The 22,224-nt window shown below is 43.5% G+C and overlaps 1 protein-coding gene across 1 annotated transcript in view; it reads right to left on the minus strand.

The window, feature by feature from the left end:
- LOC145351736 (protocadherin Fat 1-like) overlaps positions 1-22,224 on the minus strand; it is a 144,954-nt gene that overhangs the window by 45,070 nt on the left and 77,660 nt on the right. The window contains exons 6-9 of the mRNA XM_080201329.1: positions 17,113-17,323; positions 9,057-9,196; positions 6,190-6,465; positions 1,992-2,202 (exon numbers count right to left, since the gene is read on the minus strand). Coding sequence (XP_080057455.1) covers positions 1,992-2,202; positions 6,190-6,465; positions 9,057-9,196; positions 17,113-17,323 — 838 coding nt within the window. The remainder of the gene's footprint in view (positions 1-1,991; positions 2,203-6,189; positions 6,466-9,056; positions 9,197-17,112; positions 17,324-22,224) is intronic.

Genomic DNA, 22,224 nt, shown 5'->3' on the forward strand with positions numbered 1-22,224 from the left:
GGAAACTGCAGCACCCGGAGAAAACCCACACTGACATGGGAGAACTTGCAAACTCCATACAGACAGGAACCCTAGGCCAGAATTAAACCCAGGTTCCTGATGCTGTGAGGCAACGGTGCTAACTACTGTGTCCCTGTGAACTACCTATTTCTGAATTTGGTCAACGCTTCACTGCTGCAGATGTAGAAAGTTTGATATCGAGTATGTCACTTTCAGACAAACTTTTATATCTTTTGACTGGAATGTCATACAACTCATTGTCAAGGAAATGGGAACAATGGGCCATTGTTTTATTGTAAAGCACACCACAGCCACACTTTAAATTTGTGGCAGTTGACTTGACACAACTTCAACAATTGTCTCAGTATTAATTCAAAAGTTTTAAAATTAGTACATTGTAAGATCATTAAAGTGAATTTTAGTGTAAGGTCATGGAGTAGAGCTTTACAGCACAGAAAGAGGCCCTTCAGCCCATTGTGTCCGTGCCAACCATCAAGCACCTATCTATTCTAATCCTATTTTCCAGCACTTGTTCCTTAGCCTTGATAGCTACGGCATTTCAAGTGCTCATCTAAATGCTTCTTAAATGTTGTGAGGGTTCCCACCTCTACCACTCTTTCAGGCAATGAGTTCCAGATTCCCACCACCCTCTGGGGGAGAAAGCTTTTCCTCAAATCCCTTAAATCTTCTTCTCCTTACCTTAAAACTAGGCTCCCGGTTATTGACAGCTCTATTAAGGGAAGAATTTTTTCATAATTACCCAATCTATGACCCTCATAATTTTGTACACTTCAATCATGTTCCTCCCCCCTCTGCCTTCTCTGCTCTAAGGAAAACAAACCCGGGCTAGCGAGCTGCACAACCTTAAACGATACTAAATGTCACTTTTGTTAGACTCCTTGTTGAATGTCATATTCAATTCTAGATGTAAAGAAGAAAGATTTGCTTTTACATAGCACCTTTTAAGACCACAGGATGTCTCAAAGCTTTGCAGGCAAAGAAGCATTCTTGGCGAGCTGTCTTTGTTTTAATATTGGGGAACACAGCACCACTTTTTGAGTGCAATTAGGTAACCTGTTTTTCTAATGTTGATGGCTGGGACTTCAAGGATAAATTCCTGCTCAATTTTAGATAGCACCTGAGAGGACAGACATGGTCTCAGTTTAACATCATATCTGAAAGGTGAGAGTTCTGACTGTGCAGCACCTCCCTTGATGACTGCACTGGAGTTTCAGCCTTAGCTTTTGTGCTCAGATCATTTACAAATGGAAACAAATAAGGAGCCAGTCAAGAACTGAAAGGCATTCTTTCAGTTCACATTCTCATGTGCTTCTCAGCTAATATTCTTTCAGGACACATGAGAATGACCCTACTCTAAGAGAACTGAGAAACTAGAAACTTGGTCTCTTCAACCCTGAAAGGAGGAGAAACAGAGGAGATCTTAAAGAGGTGCATAAGCTAGATAAATGATAAAGAAAAAGTGAATTTGGACTATTAGCATTCAAATTAAGTCCCAGGTTCAAGTTAGTAAAATACAAATTTAGGGTTGATATCAGGGACTATTTCTTTACACAGAATCAACCTATATGATGGGCATAAACGCAAAATACTGTGGATGCTGGAATCTGAAACAATGCTGGAAAATCTCAGCAGGTCTGACAGCATCAATGGAGAGAGAATAGAGTCAACGTTTCGCGATAGGGTGACCCTTCATCAGAGCAGCTCTGACAAAGGGTCATCTAGACTCGAAACACTGGCTGTACTCTCTCTCCACAGATGCTGTAGTGGGCATACGGAGAGGGTGATGGAACCAACAAACAGTTTTAAAGTTATAATGAGGCATCTGTTTTGTTTCCTGCATGAATGTGTAAAGATAGATCAAATCGACTTTCTTTACTTTTCGATATTGCGATGGTATCCATGTTGAACAACTGCACAAAATCAGCCCCTTTATTATCCATAGGATATTCTATATTCGACACGCTTGTTACCTGATTGAATGGAGTACATGATTTCTGCATTCATTCCTGTGTCCTTGTCTAAAGCAGTTACTTGCAGGACTTCAGATCCAAGCGCTGCAGTTTCTGTCACATTGCCTTTGTAAGTGGGACTGGTAAATCTGGGTGGATGGTCATTCGAATCCTCCACGTTAATAATGACTCGGACAAAGTTACGTTTAACGGGTACTTCCTGATCCCGTACCTGTCGCAAGAGATAAATCAGATCAGAACTCCATCACAATTCTACAACAGAAAACCTTTCATTTCATTTTAGTTTTCAGTTTTAAAAAAAATGCATGAAAAGTGAGTGAACAAAGACAAATTTCTCTTTCTTCTGCTGTATGGATCTTGAGGCTGAATTTTCCCAACCCCAGTGTAGCAGGTTTGGAGGTGAGGAAGACTAGGAAAAAGCAACGAGATGCATCTGGACGGCTCACTGATCCAGTCCTGCCATGGAGAAATTTATCCAGAGACAGCAAAGCAAAGCAGAGCAGTGGGCAGCCAATGTAAAATATCAGGGATCTTTTACCAGATCACCTGTCCTAGACCCTCCACACCAATGCTATGGTTAAGAAAGCCCACCAACGCCTCTACTTTCTCGACTAAGGAAATTTGGCATGTCTGTTACGACTCTCATCAACTTTTACAGATGCACCATAGAAAGCATTCTTTCTGGTTGTCTCACAGCTTGGTATGGCTCCTGCTCTGTCCAAGACTGCAAGAAACTAAAAAGGGTTGTGAAGAAAGCCCAGTCCATCATTCAAACCAGCCTCCCACCCATTGACCCTGTCTACATTTCCTGCTGCCTCGGAAAAGCAGCCAGCATAATTAAAGAACCTACGCACCCCAGACTTACTCTCTTCCACTTCCTTCTGGCGAGAAAAAAATACAAAAGTCTGAAGTCACGGACCAACCAACTCAAGAACTGCTTCTTCCCTGTTGCCGTCAGACTTTTGAATGGACTTACCTTGAATTAGGTTGATCTTTCTTTACACCCTAGCTATGACTGTAACATCACATTCTGCGCTCTCTCCTTCCCTTTTCTATGTATGATATGCTTTGTTGTGCAAGAACCAATACTTTTCACTGTATCCCAATATATATGACAATAAGAAATCAAATTAAATCAGCTTGTGACATTTTTCTGATAGAGAAAAGACGACTGCTATCTGCAAAAGCCATCTGATTTATAAAGGTAACTGGCTGGTTGGCAGGTGGAGGCATCAGAGCCACAGCTCCATATCCCAAAGAGGGAGCTAAAGGCAGAGAAGCTAGCCCGCAGCTTAACCAGCCATTCAGAGATGTTTTCCTCCATTTGATTTGATGGGCCAATTGCCTTCCCAATCCCAAGAATTAATAGATTTAATTTTACCCCTCCAAGAACAGTTTGAAGCTGGGAAGGTGATGGCCGATTGGTAATATTGCTTGACTATTAATCCAGAAATTCTGGAGACCTGGATTCGAATCCGGCCACAGTAGATGGTGAAATTTGCGTTCAATAAAGAACATCTGGAATTAAGAATCTGCTGACGACCGTGAAACCATTGTCAATTGTTGGAAAACCCCATCTGTCCTTGAGGGAAGGAAATCTGCCATCCCTACATGTGACTCCAGAGCCATGGCAATGTTGTTGATTCTCAACTGCTCTCTGAAATGGCCTAGAAAGCCACTCAGTTACATCAATCGCTCCACCACCTTCTCAGGGGCAACTAGAAATGATAAATAAGCGCTGGTCAGCTAGCAAGGCCCATGTCCCACGAATGAATGAAAAAAGCATCCTTGAGGTCTCCCACTTTACTCCTGATGGGGCTACTGAGGGTTGGGAACTGCTGACCCTCTGGACAGTGTGAGAAGTCTGCCCTCTGTCCTTAATTAGATGATCGGTTTAGAGATGGCTAATTAGAAAACCGTCTTGGGGAATATCACTGCACCTGTCTTGCAGCCAGCAAGCTGACCTGAAACATTAACTCTTGTTTTTCCCTCCACAGATGCTGCCTGACCTGCCGATCATTTCCAGCATCTTGTTTTTATGTTAGATTTCGAGTATCCATGGCATTTTGCTGGCGTGGCAATCATTGTGCTCTACTTCCTTCTCAGACTCAATCTGGTTCCATTTATAGAAAAGTAAGATGCCAGAACACCTGACTATTCAATGCATTCCCTTTCAGCTAGCATTGAGAAAAATAAATCTAACTATTAAATCTCCTGATCTCACAGTACGCAATCAATCATTTAAATATATTATTAAGTCTGATTTATTAATCACAACCTTCTCAGAATGAAATGTAGCCAAATTTTAGATGTTGACTAAATACCTGGCAGCTGTTGGAAACCATCCATCGTGTCTCTCAGAGTTATTATGTACAACAAGAATTATTTTAATTAACAATTCAATTTGCAACTTCATCTTGAATGTTTTCCAAAGTCTACTTTTTCCCTGTGTCTCCTGTATATCAATCGTTTTATGGAAGCAAAAATAATCTCTCACGTAGCTCCCATATTGCAATGAGAAAAGACAAATAATTAGTGCAAAAGCAAGATGAGATGTCCTTTTTTAGATAAAATCCAGCTGGTGGCAAATATCAAGATATTGAGGCAGGATGGGAAATATCAGCCCTCATTACAGTAGATTCTAACTCATGTACCTTAACAGCTGTCACAGAGGAATTATCATTCTATCACTCCATTGCATTCAAGCCTACATCTTAGATTAAAAGGATAGTCAAATATGCCAGCACATTGTATCATAGTACCCGCTGTGCTTAGTGCAATAATCTGTCATCCTGAAAGTTGGCACACTGCACCCAGGTTATGTAACTAACAAGCTTGGCACAGCAAACTACAGAAGCATTATTTCCATGACCTTGAAAATCAAATCCAAGGTTACTAGTACTGTAGAAATGAATGTAATTTATCATTTTGCACATTGACAGCAACCATATGGTGGATGGAACAGGTTTGGCACAATTCAGGCTTTTCCCATATGCTTTCAGGAAAAATGAAAATTATTTCCAGCTCAATAGCAATCTCATTCCCAGCCTCCGCAAAATCAAACTTATTCTAACGGTGCCCTGTTTATGAAACCAAGAGACGAATTAATTTCACTTGAAATGGAAATGGACTTCCAGTCCCTCAATCCTAGTTTGAGAAATAGAATGGCTCCATTACAATAAACACTATCCAAGGAAGTTTTGGATTTCCTAGTACATTGTCCAAAATGTCTGAACCCCAGTCCAATACTACTGCAGAGCTACCTGCTGTGTGATCCTGCCTAAGGTACCCAGTTGGATCCTATATACTGTGAATTTGGGCAATGCCTATCCAGTTCACAATGGGAATGGAGATGCAGCAACGTATCTGTACAAATTGGAATTAGGCTGCCAATATTATGGATGGTTTGGAGGGTATTAGCAATGAGGAGAGATTGGACAAACTTGGTTTGTTTTCACTTGAATGCTGCAGACTAAGGGGCGAACTGATAGAAGTTTACAAAATTATGAGAGGCATGGATAGAATGGAGAGTCAGAGTCTTTTTCCCAGGATAGAAATATCAATTACTAGGGGACTTAGGTTTAAGGTAAAAGGGAGAAATTTTAAAGAACATGTGAGAGACAAGTTTTTCACACAGAGGGTGGTAGGTACCTGGAATGCGCTGCCAAAGGAGGTGGTAAGAAGCAGATACAATAGCAACTGTTAGGAGGCATCTTGACAGATAGATGAAATAGGCAGGGAAGAGCTGGATACAGACCACGCAGAGGCAAAAGGTTTTTAGTTTAGAAAGGCATCATGCTTCAGCATAAGCTTGGTGGGCTGAAGGGCCTGTTTCCTTGAGACACTGTTCTTTGTTATTCAGTGGGACCCCAGGTAGCCTGACTCTGAACAGCAAAAAAATGTCCCACTGGCATGTGTTGTTCTGAAGCACATTGTTGGGAGATGATAGATTGAAGGAGCTTCATTCTATGTCCACCCATAATTTCTCGACACAGGAGTGCTTGCTGCTGACACAGGGCCGGGAATTTGAGTGGATCTTTTCTGCCTCCATAAACTCTGGTGTTGCAGCAAATATCTAGCAGTGGAGCAAAGAAAGGCCAAAGAAGTTGTCCACTAACGAGAGAAGTAATTGGATAAGAAGACTTTCTACATATTCCTTTAAAAAACACATTGTGTTAATTGTGTGTGGTTAACCTACCATAATGGTGAGTATGTGCAGATGCATTGATTCGTAATCTAGCTGGTTGGTAGTCAGTAGCACTCCACTGGTAGAATCCAGACGGAACAGCTGAAGGCTGTTAACATCAATACTGCTCTGAATGGTGTAAATCAGTTTGCTTCTTCCATCTGTGTCTTGGGCTCTGATCTGCAGGATCTCCGTTGAGTGAGGAGTGTCTTCAGGAATCCATACCTCATACCTACTCTCTAAAAATTCTGGTCGGTGTTCATTGATGTCAATCACTCGGATGTAGGCCTAATATAGAAACACAAAAGTGATTAGGGAGTGCTGCCCTGAAATGTATGACGTGAATAATATTACAGATGCGGCAGGCAGGCTTTTCCTCTGCAGCTGGCTGGCTATTTGGAAGTGTATCAAGGGAGACACAGGTAATAGATGGACTTAAGGTCCTCTGCTGGACACCTTGGCAGACTTCTCTCACAAATATTCTATGTGTCAAATTCACGTGAAAACTGGAGTAATTCACGTTTGTTTTTTTTTTCAGTGGGAGCTCAGAGAAGAATCTCCCACACTCTGTGCACTGTAGAGGCCACCAGTATGAATATCATTACATTTCAGGGGGCAGGGCCTATTCCCACTGGAGAGCTGAAATCAGCATGCTGAGTGAGCCACTGCACATGCGCCGATCTCTCAGTGCTGACATCTGCAAATGCGCAGTAGCAGCCCTGCGACCCCGCAATGCCATTTTTCCACTCCCGCACGCCCTGATCATTGGCCCCTCAACCACTCTTGGGCCCATTCTCTCTCCATCCCTTCCTCACCCCCACCTCCCGGCTCGCAGTGATCTCCAGCCCCCTCCCTCCCCCGAACATACCACCACCGACCCACAGTCCCAAACCTCCCCTAACAGTGCCAACCCCCAGCAGGCAGTCTGCCCCCCTGCTCCCAGCTAACACCCCTTCCCCGCCCCTGCACCACCCCCACCTCCCGCACCCCCTGCCCGCCACTATCGCTGGCCTTCCTGCTTCCCCCACCATCCCTATATATAGTGGCAGTGGGAACCCCATGGAGGCCCCCCTATATGCCCCATCCCATATGCCTGATGGGCAGTGCTAAGGTTCCCCTTGGACATTGGCACTCTCCCCCTTGGGCAGTGCCAGGAGGCACAGGCTGTCAGAGTGCCGACGCTCAGGTATCACCCCCTGCAGCCCAACCCTCTGGGGGCCCCCAATTGTTCCCCCTTTACTCCAACAGGGTCAGGCTCGTAGCTCCCCGAAAGTGGGGGGCTACTGTAATCCCTGCTGGAGTGAAATGCTCTGGCGGGATGGGAGATGCCAGTGGGCTGGGGACTTCAGTCCTAGGCCCACTAATTGTATTCAAATTATATTAAAATGACCATGTTAATGGCCTTTGCACCTCCCCACCAATTTCCAGCATGAACAGATGCTGCAGGAAATCCAGCGCTGGGTGACACAAGGGGGACATGAACACTTGCGCGAACCCCACGAATCGGCTGACGCAAGAATCTCCCGGCCCACTATGCTAAAACCTAGCGCAATAAGATGGGAGTATTACAACTGTTACTTATATCTCCCGCTGAAAGTGTTAGAAAATGACAAGTTATAGGAAAGGGAATTTCTGCACTTTCTGGTCTTATTGTACCTTGCTATAATTTAATTGATGGAACTGACTGGAATTGGTATCCCTAGTTCATTTGTACAATGTTGATTTATGCATAGTACATTTATTTTATTTACCTGTGTCAAAAAGTATAATAATTTCTCAGGTTTAAACTACAAATATTACACTTTTTTTATCCTTGCATGAGATGTGGGCATCCTTGGCAATGTCAGCAATTGTTGCCCATCCTAATTGCTCCTTGAACGGAATGGTTTGCTGGGCCATTTCAAAGGGCAGTCAACAGTCAACCACATTGCTGTGGGTCTGGAGTCACATGTTGGCCAGACCGGCTAAGGACAGCAGATTTTCTTTTCTAAAGGACATTAGTGAACCAGATGGGTTTTTATAATTGATCATGGTCACCATTACTGACGCGAGCTTTCAATCCAGATTTGTTCGTGGATTTTTCATTGGGATTTTAACCCCTGTGTCCTGAGCATTAGCTTGAGCTTTGTGGATTTACCACTCCGGTGACATTAATAATTAAGGATGCCACACACCCTGAACATTCTCCCTTCCACCTTCTTCCTTCGGGAAAAATATACAAAAGTCTGAGGTCATGTACCAAATGACTCAAGAACAGCTTCTTCCCTGCTGCTGTCAAACTCTTGAATGCACCTACTTTACATTAAGTTGATCTTTCTCTACACCCTAGCTATGACTGTAACACTACATTCTGAAGTCTCTCCTTTCCTTCTCTATACACAATATGCTTTGTCTGTATACTGTGCAAGAAACAATACTTTTCACTGTATACCAATACATGTGACAATAATAAATCAAATTACCACTATGTTACCATCTTCCACACTTTAAAATGAGTTTAAAACTTGTTACTACTTTTATGACCTCGTGCAGCTTGACCTCTCCTCAACGTTAATGGCCAGTTATAAGTGGCAGTACAGAAACTTCCCTCAACAATAAACTGACTCTTCTCTTCAAGATGGACTTATTTAAATTGCTTCTCCACATCCAGTGACTGATAGACCAAGTTAAATACAGCATCTTCTGAGCACAAAAGCATCATAGCTTCTTCAATAGATCAAGTAATTTATCAATAGATTCTCTTCAATAGAGAGTCATGGAATGGCTCCAGCAGGTGGTGGCATTACCCCATATGTTACGGGCACACGGAGATTGTTAGGACTGAACTATGAAATAAATAGTGCACGTTGCAGACATTGATGTTTATTGAACTCTTATACCTGAGTTGTCACAGCACTTGTTCCATTCGTCATTTGTACTGTCAAGTTGTAATTTGAGGCTTCACTGGCATTTAATGGTTTGGCAATGGTGATGGTGCCACTGTTCTTCTCAATTTCAAACTCCTCATTGTCATTCCCACCTGATAGAGAGTAAGAAGAGATGAATATGTCAGCCTGAAATAAATGCGTACCACATTCAATGCTAGGCAGGGGTACCTCTCTCAGTCATATACTTTACATCAAAAGTTAAAGCAGCCTTTTCAGAATAAGTAAAGCTCATTCAGTTTATTCTGCATGTGCTTTTCAATGGACCAAGCACAGAATTTATACCATGGTGGACTCTGTAATCAGGTGAAATGTTAAGCAATGGTATCTTCTGGTGGAAGTTAAAGGTCATCTGCATTTACCTGAAGACAGTGGATGACTGGTCATTCATCTAATTGCTGCTTGTGTAGCCTTGTTAATACAGAATGGACCCTCCTGGTTTAGTGCTTTGACTCCGACAAATGTCCTTGTCAGTTTAGCTACATTAAAGCATCTGTTAGATTATCTGATGAACATATCTCGCACACTCACACTAGTTGCACTACAATTTAACTGAATCTAATCTGTTCCTCTGAAATGCAAATAGAATTTTTAATTGAGATGCCAAATATGCAACTGAAGTGTCATGAACACTCCATCTAAAAGGCACAGCCAGTGACATGAAGTCAAACACATTAATTAAAATATTATTTTCATCTGGGACATTCTGTACTGTGAAAAATGACAACTATTTAACAGTAGACAGCAAAGAACAAGCAGTTGCATAATTAGTTAATGACATAATAAAATGATATCCAGACGGAAACTCTGATCAACAGGGAACTTATTACATTAATGGCCAAGTGAAGGAATGCACAGTGTGAGGAACAGACGGATTACCCAGTGGGAATGGAGGCCTTGCCAGATCCCAGATGGTAACGCCATGAATTGAATGACATTGTGAGGAAATGATGATGTATTCTAGACTTAACAGCAAATGCTCCTCTATCTGCTGTACATAGGTTTTCATTTCTGTATGCTGGACAGGTACATCACTGCTCACGTTACATCTTGTACACAGTTTGTGCTTCTGCCTCCTCAGTGTGTGAAGCATCTTCACCAACACAGAGACACAGTTATTAAACAGTAGATAGAGAGCCTGTTGCGCCTCTCCTGATAAATTTCATAGATGTGTTGCTCAGTTGGAACCAGATCGTACAGACGAGGAAGGCTTCTGGTTCACTCTCCAGTCCATGTGAGATGGTATAACTAGCCTCAGCATGCTCAATTATTTGATTTGATTTGATTTGATTTATTATAGTCACATGTATTAGCATACGGTGAAAAGTATTGTTTTTTGCATGCTATACAGATAAAACATACCGTTCGTAGAGAAGGAAACGAGAGAGTGCAGAATGTAGTGTTACACTCATAGCTAGGGTGTAGAGAAAGATCAACTTAATGCAAGGTAAGTCCATTCAAAAGTCTGATGACAGCAGGGAAGTTCTTGAGTCGGTTGGTATGTGACCTCAGACTTTTGTATTTTTTTCCCGACAGAAGAAGGTGGAAGAGAGAATGTCCAGGGTGGTGGAGTCCTTAATTGTACTGGCTGCTTTGCTGAGGTAGCGGGAAGTGTAGACAGAGTCAGTGGATGGGAAACTGGTTTGCGTGATGGATTGGGCTACATTCACGACCTTTTGTAGTTCCTTGTGGTCTTGGGCAGAGCAGAGTCATACCAAGCTGTGATACAACCAGAAAGAATGCTTTCTATGGTGCCTCTGTAAAGATTGGTGAGAGTCGTAGCTGACATGCCAAATTTCCTTCATCTTCTAAGAAAGTAGAAGCATTAGTGGGCTTTCTTAACTATAGTGTCAGCATGGAGCACCCGGACAGGTTGTTAGTCATCTGGACACCTAAAAACTTGAAGCTCTTGACTCTTTCTATTTCATCCCTGTTGATGTAGACAGGGGCATATTCTCCTTTACGCTTCCTGAAGTCGATGGCAATCTCCTTCATTTTGTTGACATTGAGGGAGAAATTATCGCTGCTGAACCAGTTCACCAGATTCTCTATCTCATTCCTTTACCCTTTCTCATCATTGTTTGAGATCTAACCCAGTACGGTGGTGTTGTCAGCAAACTTGAAAATCCAATTGGAGGGGAATTTGGCTGCACAGTCATAGGTGTGTAAGGAGTATAATGGGGAGCTGAGAACACAGCCTTCTGGGGCACCGGTGTTGAGAATGATTGCGGAGGAGATGTTGTTGCCTATCCTTACTGATTGTGGTCTGTGAATTAGGAAGTTCAGGATCCAGTCGCAGAGGGAAGTGCCGAGGCCCAGGCCACGGAGTTTGGAGATGAGTTTTGTGGGAATAATAGTACTAAGGCTGAGCTGTAGTCAATAAATAGGAGTCTGACATAGGTATCCTTGTTATCTAGTTGTTCTAGGGTTCAGTGCAATGCCAGGGAAATGGCATCTGCTGTGGACCTGTTCCAGTGGTAGGCAAACTGTGGTGGATCCAGGTAGTCTGGGAGGCTGGAATTGATTTGTGCCATGACTAGCCTTTTGAAGCACTTCATAATAATGGATGTCAGAGCCACCGGCCAATAGTCATTAAGGCACGTTGCTTGGTTTCTCTTAGGTACCGGGATGATGGTCATCTTTTTGAAGCAGATAGGAACCTTAGATTGTTGTAAATTAGGAAGCAGGAAAAGGCATGGAACAGGATTAGGAAACAGGAAAAGTCAGTCAGGGCTCCCCCTCCTGACTGATATCCCGTAACCTCTGCTTGAAACTTTCTATTAGTGCTTCTTCACTGAGGACAAGATCCGACTTGGCCTTGATGCTTTTGATTTGATTTGATTTATATTGTCACATGTATTGTTTCTTGTGCGCTATACAGACAAAACATATTGTTCATTGAGAAGGAAACAAGAGTGCAGAATGTAATGTTACAGTTATAGCTAGGGTGTAGAGAAAGATCAACTTAATGCAAGGTAGGTCCATTCAAAAGTCTGATGGCAATAGGGAAGAAGCTGTTCTTGTGTTGATTGGTACGTGTTCTCCGACTTTGTATCTCTCTTCCAACTGAAGAAGGTGGAAAAGAGATTGCCTGGGGTGTGTGCGGTACTTAATTATGTTGGCTGCTTTGCCGAGGCAGTGGAAAGTGTAGTCAGAGTCAATGGATGGGAAGCTGTTTTGTGTGATGGATTGGACTACATCCACAACCTTTTGCAGTTTCTTGCAGTCTTGGGCAGAGCAGGAGTCATACCAAACTGTGATATAATCAGAAAGAACGCTTCCTATCGTGCATCTGTGACAGTTGGTAAGGGTTGTAGTTGATATGCCAAATTTCCTTAGTCTTCTGAGAAAGTAGAGATGTTGGTGTGTTTTCTTATCTATAGTGTCAGCATGGGGGGACCAGGACAGATTGTTGGTGATCTGGATATCTAAAAATTTCCAATATCTGCATTTGTAGACTCTCATATGGAGAGTGACATCTTCGATTTGTCATGATTAAGTGATCAGATTCAATGAATCATACAGCACAACAGGAGAACAAAAAGCCCATCATCTCTGTGTCATCCCTTTGAAATAGCTATGCAAATGGTCCCACTCTCCTCCTTTCCCCTTATAGCTCTGCAAATTACACTCTTTCCAAGGGTATATCTGATTTCCTTTTGTACGTTATGACTAACTCTGCTTTTGACACTCTTTAAGGCAGGTCATTCTCAATTGAAACAACCTGCTGCTTAAAAGACTCCTCCCCTGAAACGTTCGTCAATTATATTAAACTGCTTGAAGAGATGATGGGAGAAAATTGGACAAGGTGAGGAAGTCACTTTGTTCACCAAGGCCATGGAATCTCCAGGAAAATAGTCACAGTTTTTGGGCGCAGGGAAGAGCTGGAGTTTGGAACAGACTTTGGATGATTAGGAAACTATCCCTTTCTGCATCCACTGGAAATCCATCAAATGTGCAAGGGTGAGTTCATAAAGTGTCTGCCCACAAATTGATAGCCCTTTTATAATAACATACAAATCAGTAAAATACATTATACAACATAGTTTATTAATTAATGCTCTTGACAATAGTGGGTGCCAAGCTGCATATCCTTGATGTGCAGACATTGTTGGGGGAGAATGTGAAAGAGAACAGTATTATCAGAATGGTCACCAAGAGGGGCAGCTGGGTCTGGAACACTTCCTTTGCTGTAACATATTAACAGGCTCTCTAGAACTAATTAACCAAAGCGGACAAAAGGCCACAGGCATCCATCTCCATCTCACCAGGGCGACATGGTGGCACAGTGGTTAGCGCTGCCGCCTCACAGCTCTAGGGACACGGGTTCGTGTCCTGGCTTGTGTCATTGTCTGTATAGCATTTGTACATTCTCCCCGTGTGTGCGTGGGTTTCCTCCGGATGCTCCGTTTTCCTCCCACAGTCCACAGATATGCGGATGAGGTGCATTGGCCATGCTAAATTGCCCCTTTGTGTCCCGGGATGCGGAGGTTAGAGGCATTCACTGGTAAATATGTAGGGTTGTGTGGATAGGGCCTAGGTGGGATTATTGTCAGTGCAAACTCGATGAGCTGAATAGCCTCCTTCTGCACTGTAGGGATTCTATGGAGTCTATTAGTGAGGGAGAGAGAGACAACTGGTTATATGTAACTTGAGGATACCTTGCCACGAACGTGGGACAAGTGAGGAGATAGGCCTCCATGAACTACCATACCTGGTACAGGGGTTAAACCTGTATCAGTGGCATCATTCTGCATCACACTCCAGCTATTTCACTAATCAAGCTAACTGACCCCTAGCTTACAATGTACATTTTCCTCATACTTGTAGCCTGCTGTGTCCTTTACAATTTCACCATATGGAGGACTGGAGTTTGACAATGCTAGCAAGAAATTTTGGATTTGTTCCAGGCAAAACTGCAAGGAAGAGAGAATCACAATCACCTGATCTCAGGAGGACTCTTGCTCTGGGGCATTGAAGGACATTTATTTACTCATTAGATAAGACTTTAATCTGCCACACTTAAAGGATTACAAACCTAAACTTTGCAACCTCTCCTCATAAACTAACTCGTTTAGTCCTAGGATCATAGAATTCCTACAGTGTAAAAGAGGCAATTCGGCGCATGAAGTCTGCACTGACTCACTGACGGAATATTTTATTCAGGCTCTATCCCTGTAACTTCACATATTTTCGTGGCTAATCCATCTAACCTACACTTCTTTGGACACAAAGGAGCAATTTAGCTTGGCCAATCCACCTAACCTGCACATCTTTGGATTGTGGGTGGAAGCCGGAGTACCCGAAGGAAACCCACGCAGACACAAACTCCAAACAGTCACCCATGGCCAGAACTGAACCCGGGTCTTTGGAGCTGTGAGGCAGCTGTGCTAACGACTGTGCAACTGCGCTGCCCTCATCCTGATGAATCCACACTGTATCTCCTCCAAGTTGAATATAATTTTCCTAAGGTGCAGTGCCCAGGGTTAAGTACAATACTGGGGTCTAACCAGAGCTTTATATCACTGCAACATGACTTCCATTCTTTCAGTATTCAAGGCCCTTTGAGATACATCAGGAAAGGCTCACATGAGAAAGGTTCACCTTTGCATGAGAACCAATAGCAGTTGCAAATGCTTTTCTATGGGTATATGGATGTTCGGCTTGCTCATGTAACTATGACAATCAGAGGACATACCATGCCATAGATATTACCTGATCCTTTACCATTCAAAGGGACTGATGGAGTATAAATAGTCTCTGAGCCCATGCTGGAAGAGAACATTCATGCAAATCCAATCTACCTTCAGCATTTATAATCTGTCATCGGTGAGCCAGTGCAGGCTTGATGGGCCAATCTGCACCATAGGTAGTTTATGGTTCTAACATCCGAATTGGATTTTCACAGCTGATATGCTATAAATGAGCTTCACAAAATCATTCAAATTGCAGCACAACTGTAACTGAATTTTATTCCTTGCAGAAAAGAAACAAAGTTGACTGAACAACTTCACAACCATAAACAAACAGCACGAACAGTTGCCTAAACACAAGAGGGTTTCGATCAATCGTAAAGCGGAAGATGTTTATCTCCAGGTGGAAGGTGCCTGAAAAAGCAACCTTTGTGTTGTACTTTCAAAAGGCCTTCTAATCAGGTACCACATGGTAGAATTATAACAAAGGCCAGGATACGGGGAAAAAGAGCTAAATGGGCAGAGAACAGTGAGTAAGACTGAAGCTAGATATTCCAACGGTGAAAGCAATGCTCCACAAGGATTAGCACTGGGACAATTGCTATTCACAATTTATGTTAATGACTAGATTCGGGAATAAGTAACTCAGCATCAAAGTTTACAGATAATATCAAACTGGAGGGTGTTGCTAAAATTGGCAATGAAAGCAACATAATAGAGGACAGTAGAAAACTTGTAGATTGCGTGTTAAGTGAATGTTAACATGGAAAAACATGAGATTATTGCACTTTACTTACTAATAACATAATGTCACCTGCACCGAGTAGAAAATAAGAAATTGGATGGGCTAGAGGAGCAAAAGGACTTACAGATATAAGTGAACAAAATTTCAAAAATTATAACAGAAATATAGAAAATAAGAGTAGCCCAATTGACCCTTTGAGCATGCTCTGCCATTCAATGTGATCATGGCTGATCTTCTAACTCAGTGCCACACTCCCACACTCTCCCCATACCCCTTGTTGCCTTTAGAGTCGAGAAATCTAATGACTTTCTTCTTAAATATATTCAGTGACTGCCCTCCACAGCCTTTTATGATAGAGAATTCTATAGGTTCACCACCCTCTGAGTGAAGTAGTTTTTCCTTACCTCAGTTCTAAATAGTCCCATATCTGGGACAAAGTAACCCTTTGTCCTAGATTCCCTCAGCCAGAGTAAACAATATTCCTTCATCCAATCTATCCAGACCTGTCAGAATTTTGTAAGTTTCAATTAGATCCCCTCTCAGTCTTCTAAATTCCAGTGAATACAGATCCAGTCAACCTAATCTCTCCTCAGACAGCAATCCCAAACTCTCATGAGGTGCTATGTGGTTAAGCTTGAACGGATGCTGCCTGCCACGTATACAACCACCAATCTGCAAATGTGATCTTAGATAGTGAATGGCCTCTACAGGTTAATTGACCGATGGGACATCAAAGCTGAACATCATCGTCCACCAATATCTGTGCATACATTTCCAGCACGAGCTAGCAGAAAATCCTGAACAGCATGAATCTGTCCACTTTTAACCAAGGGCACTGGGGCCAATTTCAGTATCCCTGTCAGTGCCCTAGATAATATCTTCTGATCATTCTATTGACATTTATTCTATGTAATGTCACTCACTATGGTGATACTGAAGCTTTCATGAACTAGATTTAAGGATGCTTGACAGATGTCAACATAATCTTGCTGCTCAGAATGAGACACTCCAAAGCCATGAGCATTTAATCTCAAAAGATCTTCATGTATACAAGAGTTGTGCATTTCAAAGTGGGCAGATAAACATGGCACATCCCACTGGACCCATCATATTTGCAATTGAGTCATTGTTTGCCAGCCTAAGTTATATCATTATAACTATACTGTTCATGTACTGACCCATGAAAACCATTCCACAAATGCAAATTCTTTCTACTTATTTAAAGCAGCTTTATGTAATATAATCAAATTGTAGCCACTTGAATGAAATTGCTTAATTTGCACTATTGCTTAATTATAATTACAGCCAGATTTGAGCTTATATCTAAAAGCACGAGGACACTTCCATCACATTAACCTAACTGAGGGATAAACATGGTCCTGACAAAGGAGACATTCCTCTTATCATCACTGAGAAACTGGTGTTAATTGAACAGACTTGTACTTGTATTGCATTTAACAGAAAGGTCCGTAGGTTTAACTATAAACAGTTTTAAATAAAAGCCACATAAGGCAACAAATAATCCTTAATCCTAAAGAACATTTGCATTTCTGCAAATATATTATTGTCTTACCAATGATATCAAACCACAGCTGGCTCTTTGTGAGTTCTGTGCTGGTCACCCCAACCATATGATTCACAGGATCTGTCTCCATTACAGCAAAGTTAAAATGAGGCTCATCAAAAGCCAAAGGTTCGGTGGATGGTGAAGGTTTCTGAATCCATTCAATGTGCAGCCGAACAGTCGCTGATTTCTGAGGATTCCCATTGTCAGAAGCACGGATCTGAAAATACACATTGCAATTTAGTGTCTTGGGTTCCAGAGGTCATTCTCATCATGATAGCTACATGTAATGTATTTCAACACAGTGTGGAATTTTATTGCAATGTGACGACTGGTTGTCCATGTGTCACATTGGATATATCTGCAATATATCTGCTACAGAGCAGCATTTTACAGCAGCTTTACAAGCTGTACATTCTATCCTCACACAGCCATCAGATGTGAAGGACAACGTCTTACCATCAGGTACCTTCACAATACAAATAAACATTGTGCAAAGATTTTTCAAATCCCTGTCTCATTCGAGTGAAATCCTATGGTACAAAGATCGAAGAACAAAGAAATGTACAACACAGGAGCAGGCCCTTCAGCCCTCCAATCCCGTGCTGATCATGATGACTTAACTAAGCCAAAAAAAAACTTTTGCCCTTACTCAGTCTGTATCCTTCTATCCTCTCCCTATTCATGTATCCATTCAGCTGCCTCTTAAATGTTACTAATGCGCCTGCTTCCACTACCTCCTCTGGCAGCATGTTCCAGGCATGCACCACTCTCTGCATGAAAAACTTCCCCTGTACATCTCCCTTAAATCTTCCCCTCACCTTGAACTGTGTCCTCTTGTAATTGACACTTCCACTCTAGGAAAAGCACCTGATTACCATCCTATCTATGTCTCTCTTAATTTTGTAAACCTCTATCAGGCCTCCCCTCAGCCTCCATCTTTCCAGTGAGTAATATAGCAGTCACAACAGCTCACCGAGCCACTCATAAGATGATAAAGGGGGAGGCAATGGTCTAATGGTATTATTGCTCGACTATTAATCCAGAATTTCAGCTAATGTCCTAGGGACCCGGATTCGAATCCCTGCCATGGCAGTTGGTGGAATTTGAAAAATCACTAAAAAAATCTGGAATTAAGATTCTACTGATGACCATGAATCCATTGTTGATTGTCGGAAAAACCCATTTGGTTCACTAATGTCCTTTAGGCAAAGAAATCTTACCTGATCTGGTCTACATGCAACTCCAGAGCCACAGCAATGTGGCTGACTCTCAACTGCCCTTGAGTAACTAGGGATGGGCAACAAATGCTGGCCAGCCAGCAATGCCCACATCCCATGAATGAATTAAAGAAACTCCATCAATATGTAATTAACATACTTGTAAATTAATTTGCATTAAATTAGTTATTTTAAAATATACCTTACACATTTTTTATAAAAAATCTTAAATGGGATATGTTGCAAGTATGAGATCATGGAACTTTATCATATATGGGTTAAATTGGGACTGTGCCCAATCTGAAACTAACAGTTAACACAAATTTATTTGAGTCTTTTTCACCTGTTGGTTGTTATCAACTGTCCAATTCTAATAGATTCCTCAGTAGCTATGATGTTTCTGATTTCTGTATCTAATAAGTAAAAGCTGAACCTGAAGCTTTGCATGAAGGCGCTAAACTCTGTAAGCCACTTCAGTGGAGAACATGGATAAAATTCACGCCAGAAGAATCTTCTCTATAAGGTAGACAAAGAGTAGATGCTTGGAATTCGCCAGCACTCTGGTCCCAGCACGGTTCAGACCAACCCCATCCCGCCCGAACAGGTCCCACCTACCCCAATACTGGTGCCAATGCCCCATAAATTCAAACCCATTCCTCCCACACCAATCCCTGAGCCACCCATTCACTTCCTTAATCCTGTCAACCCTACGCCCGTCTGCACACGGTTCAGGCAGTAGCCCAGAGATAACCACCTTGTCGGTTCTACTTTTTAATTCCATTCCCAGCTTTTCATACTCCCTCCCCAGATCCTCAGTCTGCATTTTGCTTACGTCGCCGGCACCCACATGTACCACAACGACCGGATTCTCACCCTCCCACTCCAGGTTCCTCTGCAGCCCAGCTGCGACATCCCGTACCTGAGCACCAGGCAGACAACACACCCTTCTGTGCACTTTGTCATTGTGACAAAGGACAGTGTCAATACCCTTCACCTCACTATCCCCAATCACTACTACGTTCCTTTTCCCCTTCTCTTTGCCTATGTCCTGCTGCAGCACTGTACCGTGTGCAGTTTGCTCACCAACCTCACCTGCCTCGTTCTCGTCTAGCCTGGAAGCAAGAACCTCAAACCTGTTATGCAGATTAAGAGGCTGAGGCCTCCACTCCTCACCCCCCTTCCTCCTCCCAGCAGCCCCCTCTTGTCCCTGACCCTTAGAGTTAGCCAGTCTAGGGGGGGTGGATGTCACTTGCACCCCATTGACAATGGCACCCTCTCTCCCCCTGATGAGCCTCAGCGTCTGTAGCTCAGAGGCCAGCTCATTTATCCTGAGCTGGAGCTCCTCCAGCAACCTGCACTTACTACAGACATGGTCACTGGGATGGACCCTGGGGTCCACCAGTTCCCACATCATACAGAAACCACACATCACATGCCCCTCCATTATTCACAGAATCGAGTAAAGAGGACTGTAGACAGGGCTTTAAACTAATTGGGGGGGGGAGGGTGCGAGGGTAGGTGATGTTACGAGGTCTAAAGTTAAGGAGAGGGTACAGGTAAGGGAAGAGGCCGAGGATGTCCCAATAATAGAGGGAGTAGGGAGCGTGAGTACAGTTGATGGCGTTGCGGCAAATAGGGTCCAGGTGAAGGCTGGGATGGAAGCGCTTTATCTGAATGCACGAAGCATTCGGAATAAAGTGGATGAGCTGATGGCGCAGATCGACGCAAATGGATACGATCTGGTGGCCATTACAGAGACGTGGCTGCAGGGTGACAGGGACTGGGAGCTGAATGTACAGGGCTATCAAGTGTTTAGGAAGGATAGGCAGGAGGGAAAAGAGGGGGGACGTAGCTCTGCTGATTAAGGATAGCATCACGGTGGTAGCAAGGGATGATATTGGAGCCAAGGAGCAGAGGGTGGAATCGTTGTGGGTGGAGATTAGGAACAGCAAAGGGAGGAAGACGCTAGTGGGTGTCGTCTATAGGCCCCCGAATAATGATCTGGAGGTGGGGCGGGCTGTTAACGCGCAAATAAGTGCGGCGTGCAGGAATGGGACGGCCGTAGTTATGGGGGATTTCAATCTGCATATTGATTGGTCGACCCATGTTGGACGCGGGGGGCTCGAGGAAGAGTTCTTGGAATGCTGCCGGGGTAGTTTCCTCGAACAGTGTGCGTTGGAGCCGACGAGGGAGCGAGCTATCTTGGATCTGGTGCTATGTAATGAGGCAGGTAGAATTAGGGACCTTGTGGTGAAGGATCCTCTTGGGGAGAGTGATCATTGTATGGTGGAGTTTCTGGTGCAGATGGAGGAGGAGAAAGTGGGTTCCCGGACACGCGTCCTTTGTTTGAATAGAGGGGAGTACGGTAGGATGAGAGAAGAATTGGCGAATGTGGACTGGGGGAGCGCGTTGGAGGGAGGGTCTGTTGAGGAGCAGTGGAGGATCTTTAAGGAGGTCTTTCTTGGTGCTCAGTGGAAATTTATTCCGATGGTCAAAAAGGATAGTAGGAGGAGAGGTAATAAGCCGTGGATAACGAAGGAGGTGAAGGAAAGTGTTAAACTAAAAGCGGAGGAATTTAGAGTAGCTGAGAGTAGTGGGCGAGAAGAGGATTGGGAGAGGTTTAAATATCAACAAAGATTGACAAAGAAGTTGATAAAGAAGGGTAGGAGAAACTATGAAGCTGGGCTAGCGCTTAATATAAAAAAGGATAGCAAGAGTTTTTATAAATATATAAAAAGGAAGAGGCTGGCTAGGGTGAATGTTGGTCCTTTAGAGGATGAGAAAGGGGACCTAGTGGTAGGGGATGGGGATATGGCTAAGGTATTGAATAACTTTTTTGTTTCTGTCTTCACGGAGGAGGACGTGAATAATTTGCTGGGTGTTAGCGATGGAAAGGTGGTAGGACTGGAGGGTCTTAATGACATTACTGTTGCTAGAGAGGCGGTGCTCGACAGACTGGAGGGGCTGATTGTGGACAAGTCCCCAGGACCGGATGGAATGCATCCCAGTGTTCTGAAAGAAATGGCGGAGGTGATAGTGGATGCCTTAGTGGTTATTTTCCAAACGTCGCTGGATTCCGGGGAAGTGCCGGATGATTGGAAAACGGCTAATGTTACGCCGTTGTTTAAGAAGGGTGCCAGGCAAAAGGCGGGGAATTATAGGCCGGTTAGTTTAACGTCTGTGGTAGGTAAAATGTTAGAATCTGTCATTAAGGAGGAAATTGCGAGGCATCTTGAAGGGAATTGCTTGATAGAGCAGACGCAGCACGGTTTCATTAAAGGGAAGTCGTGTCTGACAAATTTACTGGAGTTCTATGAGGAGGTGTCTCGGGCGGTGGATAGAGGAGAGCCGGTGGATGTGGTCTTTCTAGATTTTCAGAAGGCGTTTGACAAAGTGCCTCACAAGAGGTTATTGCAGAAGGTCGAGGGACATGGAGTTGGGGGTAGGGTGTTAGCGTGGATAGAGGATTGGTTGTCAAATAGGAGGCAGAGAGTGGGGGTCAACGGGTGCTATTCGGATTGGCGGATGGTGACTAGTGGAGTGCCCCAGGGGTCGGTGCTGGGGCCTCAGCTTTTTACCATTTATATAGATGACCTGGAGGAGGGAACCGAGTGTAGAGTGTCGAAATTTGCTGATGACACCAAGATTGGGGGAACGGCAAATTGTGCGGAGGGTGTGGAGAGTCTACAGAAGGATCTAGATAGGCTGGGTGAATGGGCCAGGAAATGGCAAATGGAATTTAATGTTGGCAAGTGTGAGGTGGTCCACTTTGGTAGGAAGAATGGTAGGAAGGACTATTACTTACGGGGCGAAAAGCTGCAGCAGGCGACGGTGCAGAGGGACCTCGGGTCCTTGTGCATGAGTCGCAAAAACCCAGCTTGCAGGTGCAGCAGGTGGTCAG

This window comes from Carcharhinus amblyrhynchos, chromosome 13 (genome assembly GCF_965287045.1).
Source record: "Carcharhinus amblyrhynchos chromosome 13, sCarAmb.v2.hapA, whole genome shotgun sequence".
Taxonomy (NCBI): Eukaryota; Metazoa; Chordata; class Chondrichthyes; order Carcharhiniformes; family Carcharhinidae; genus Carcharhinus; species Carcharhinus amblyrhynchos.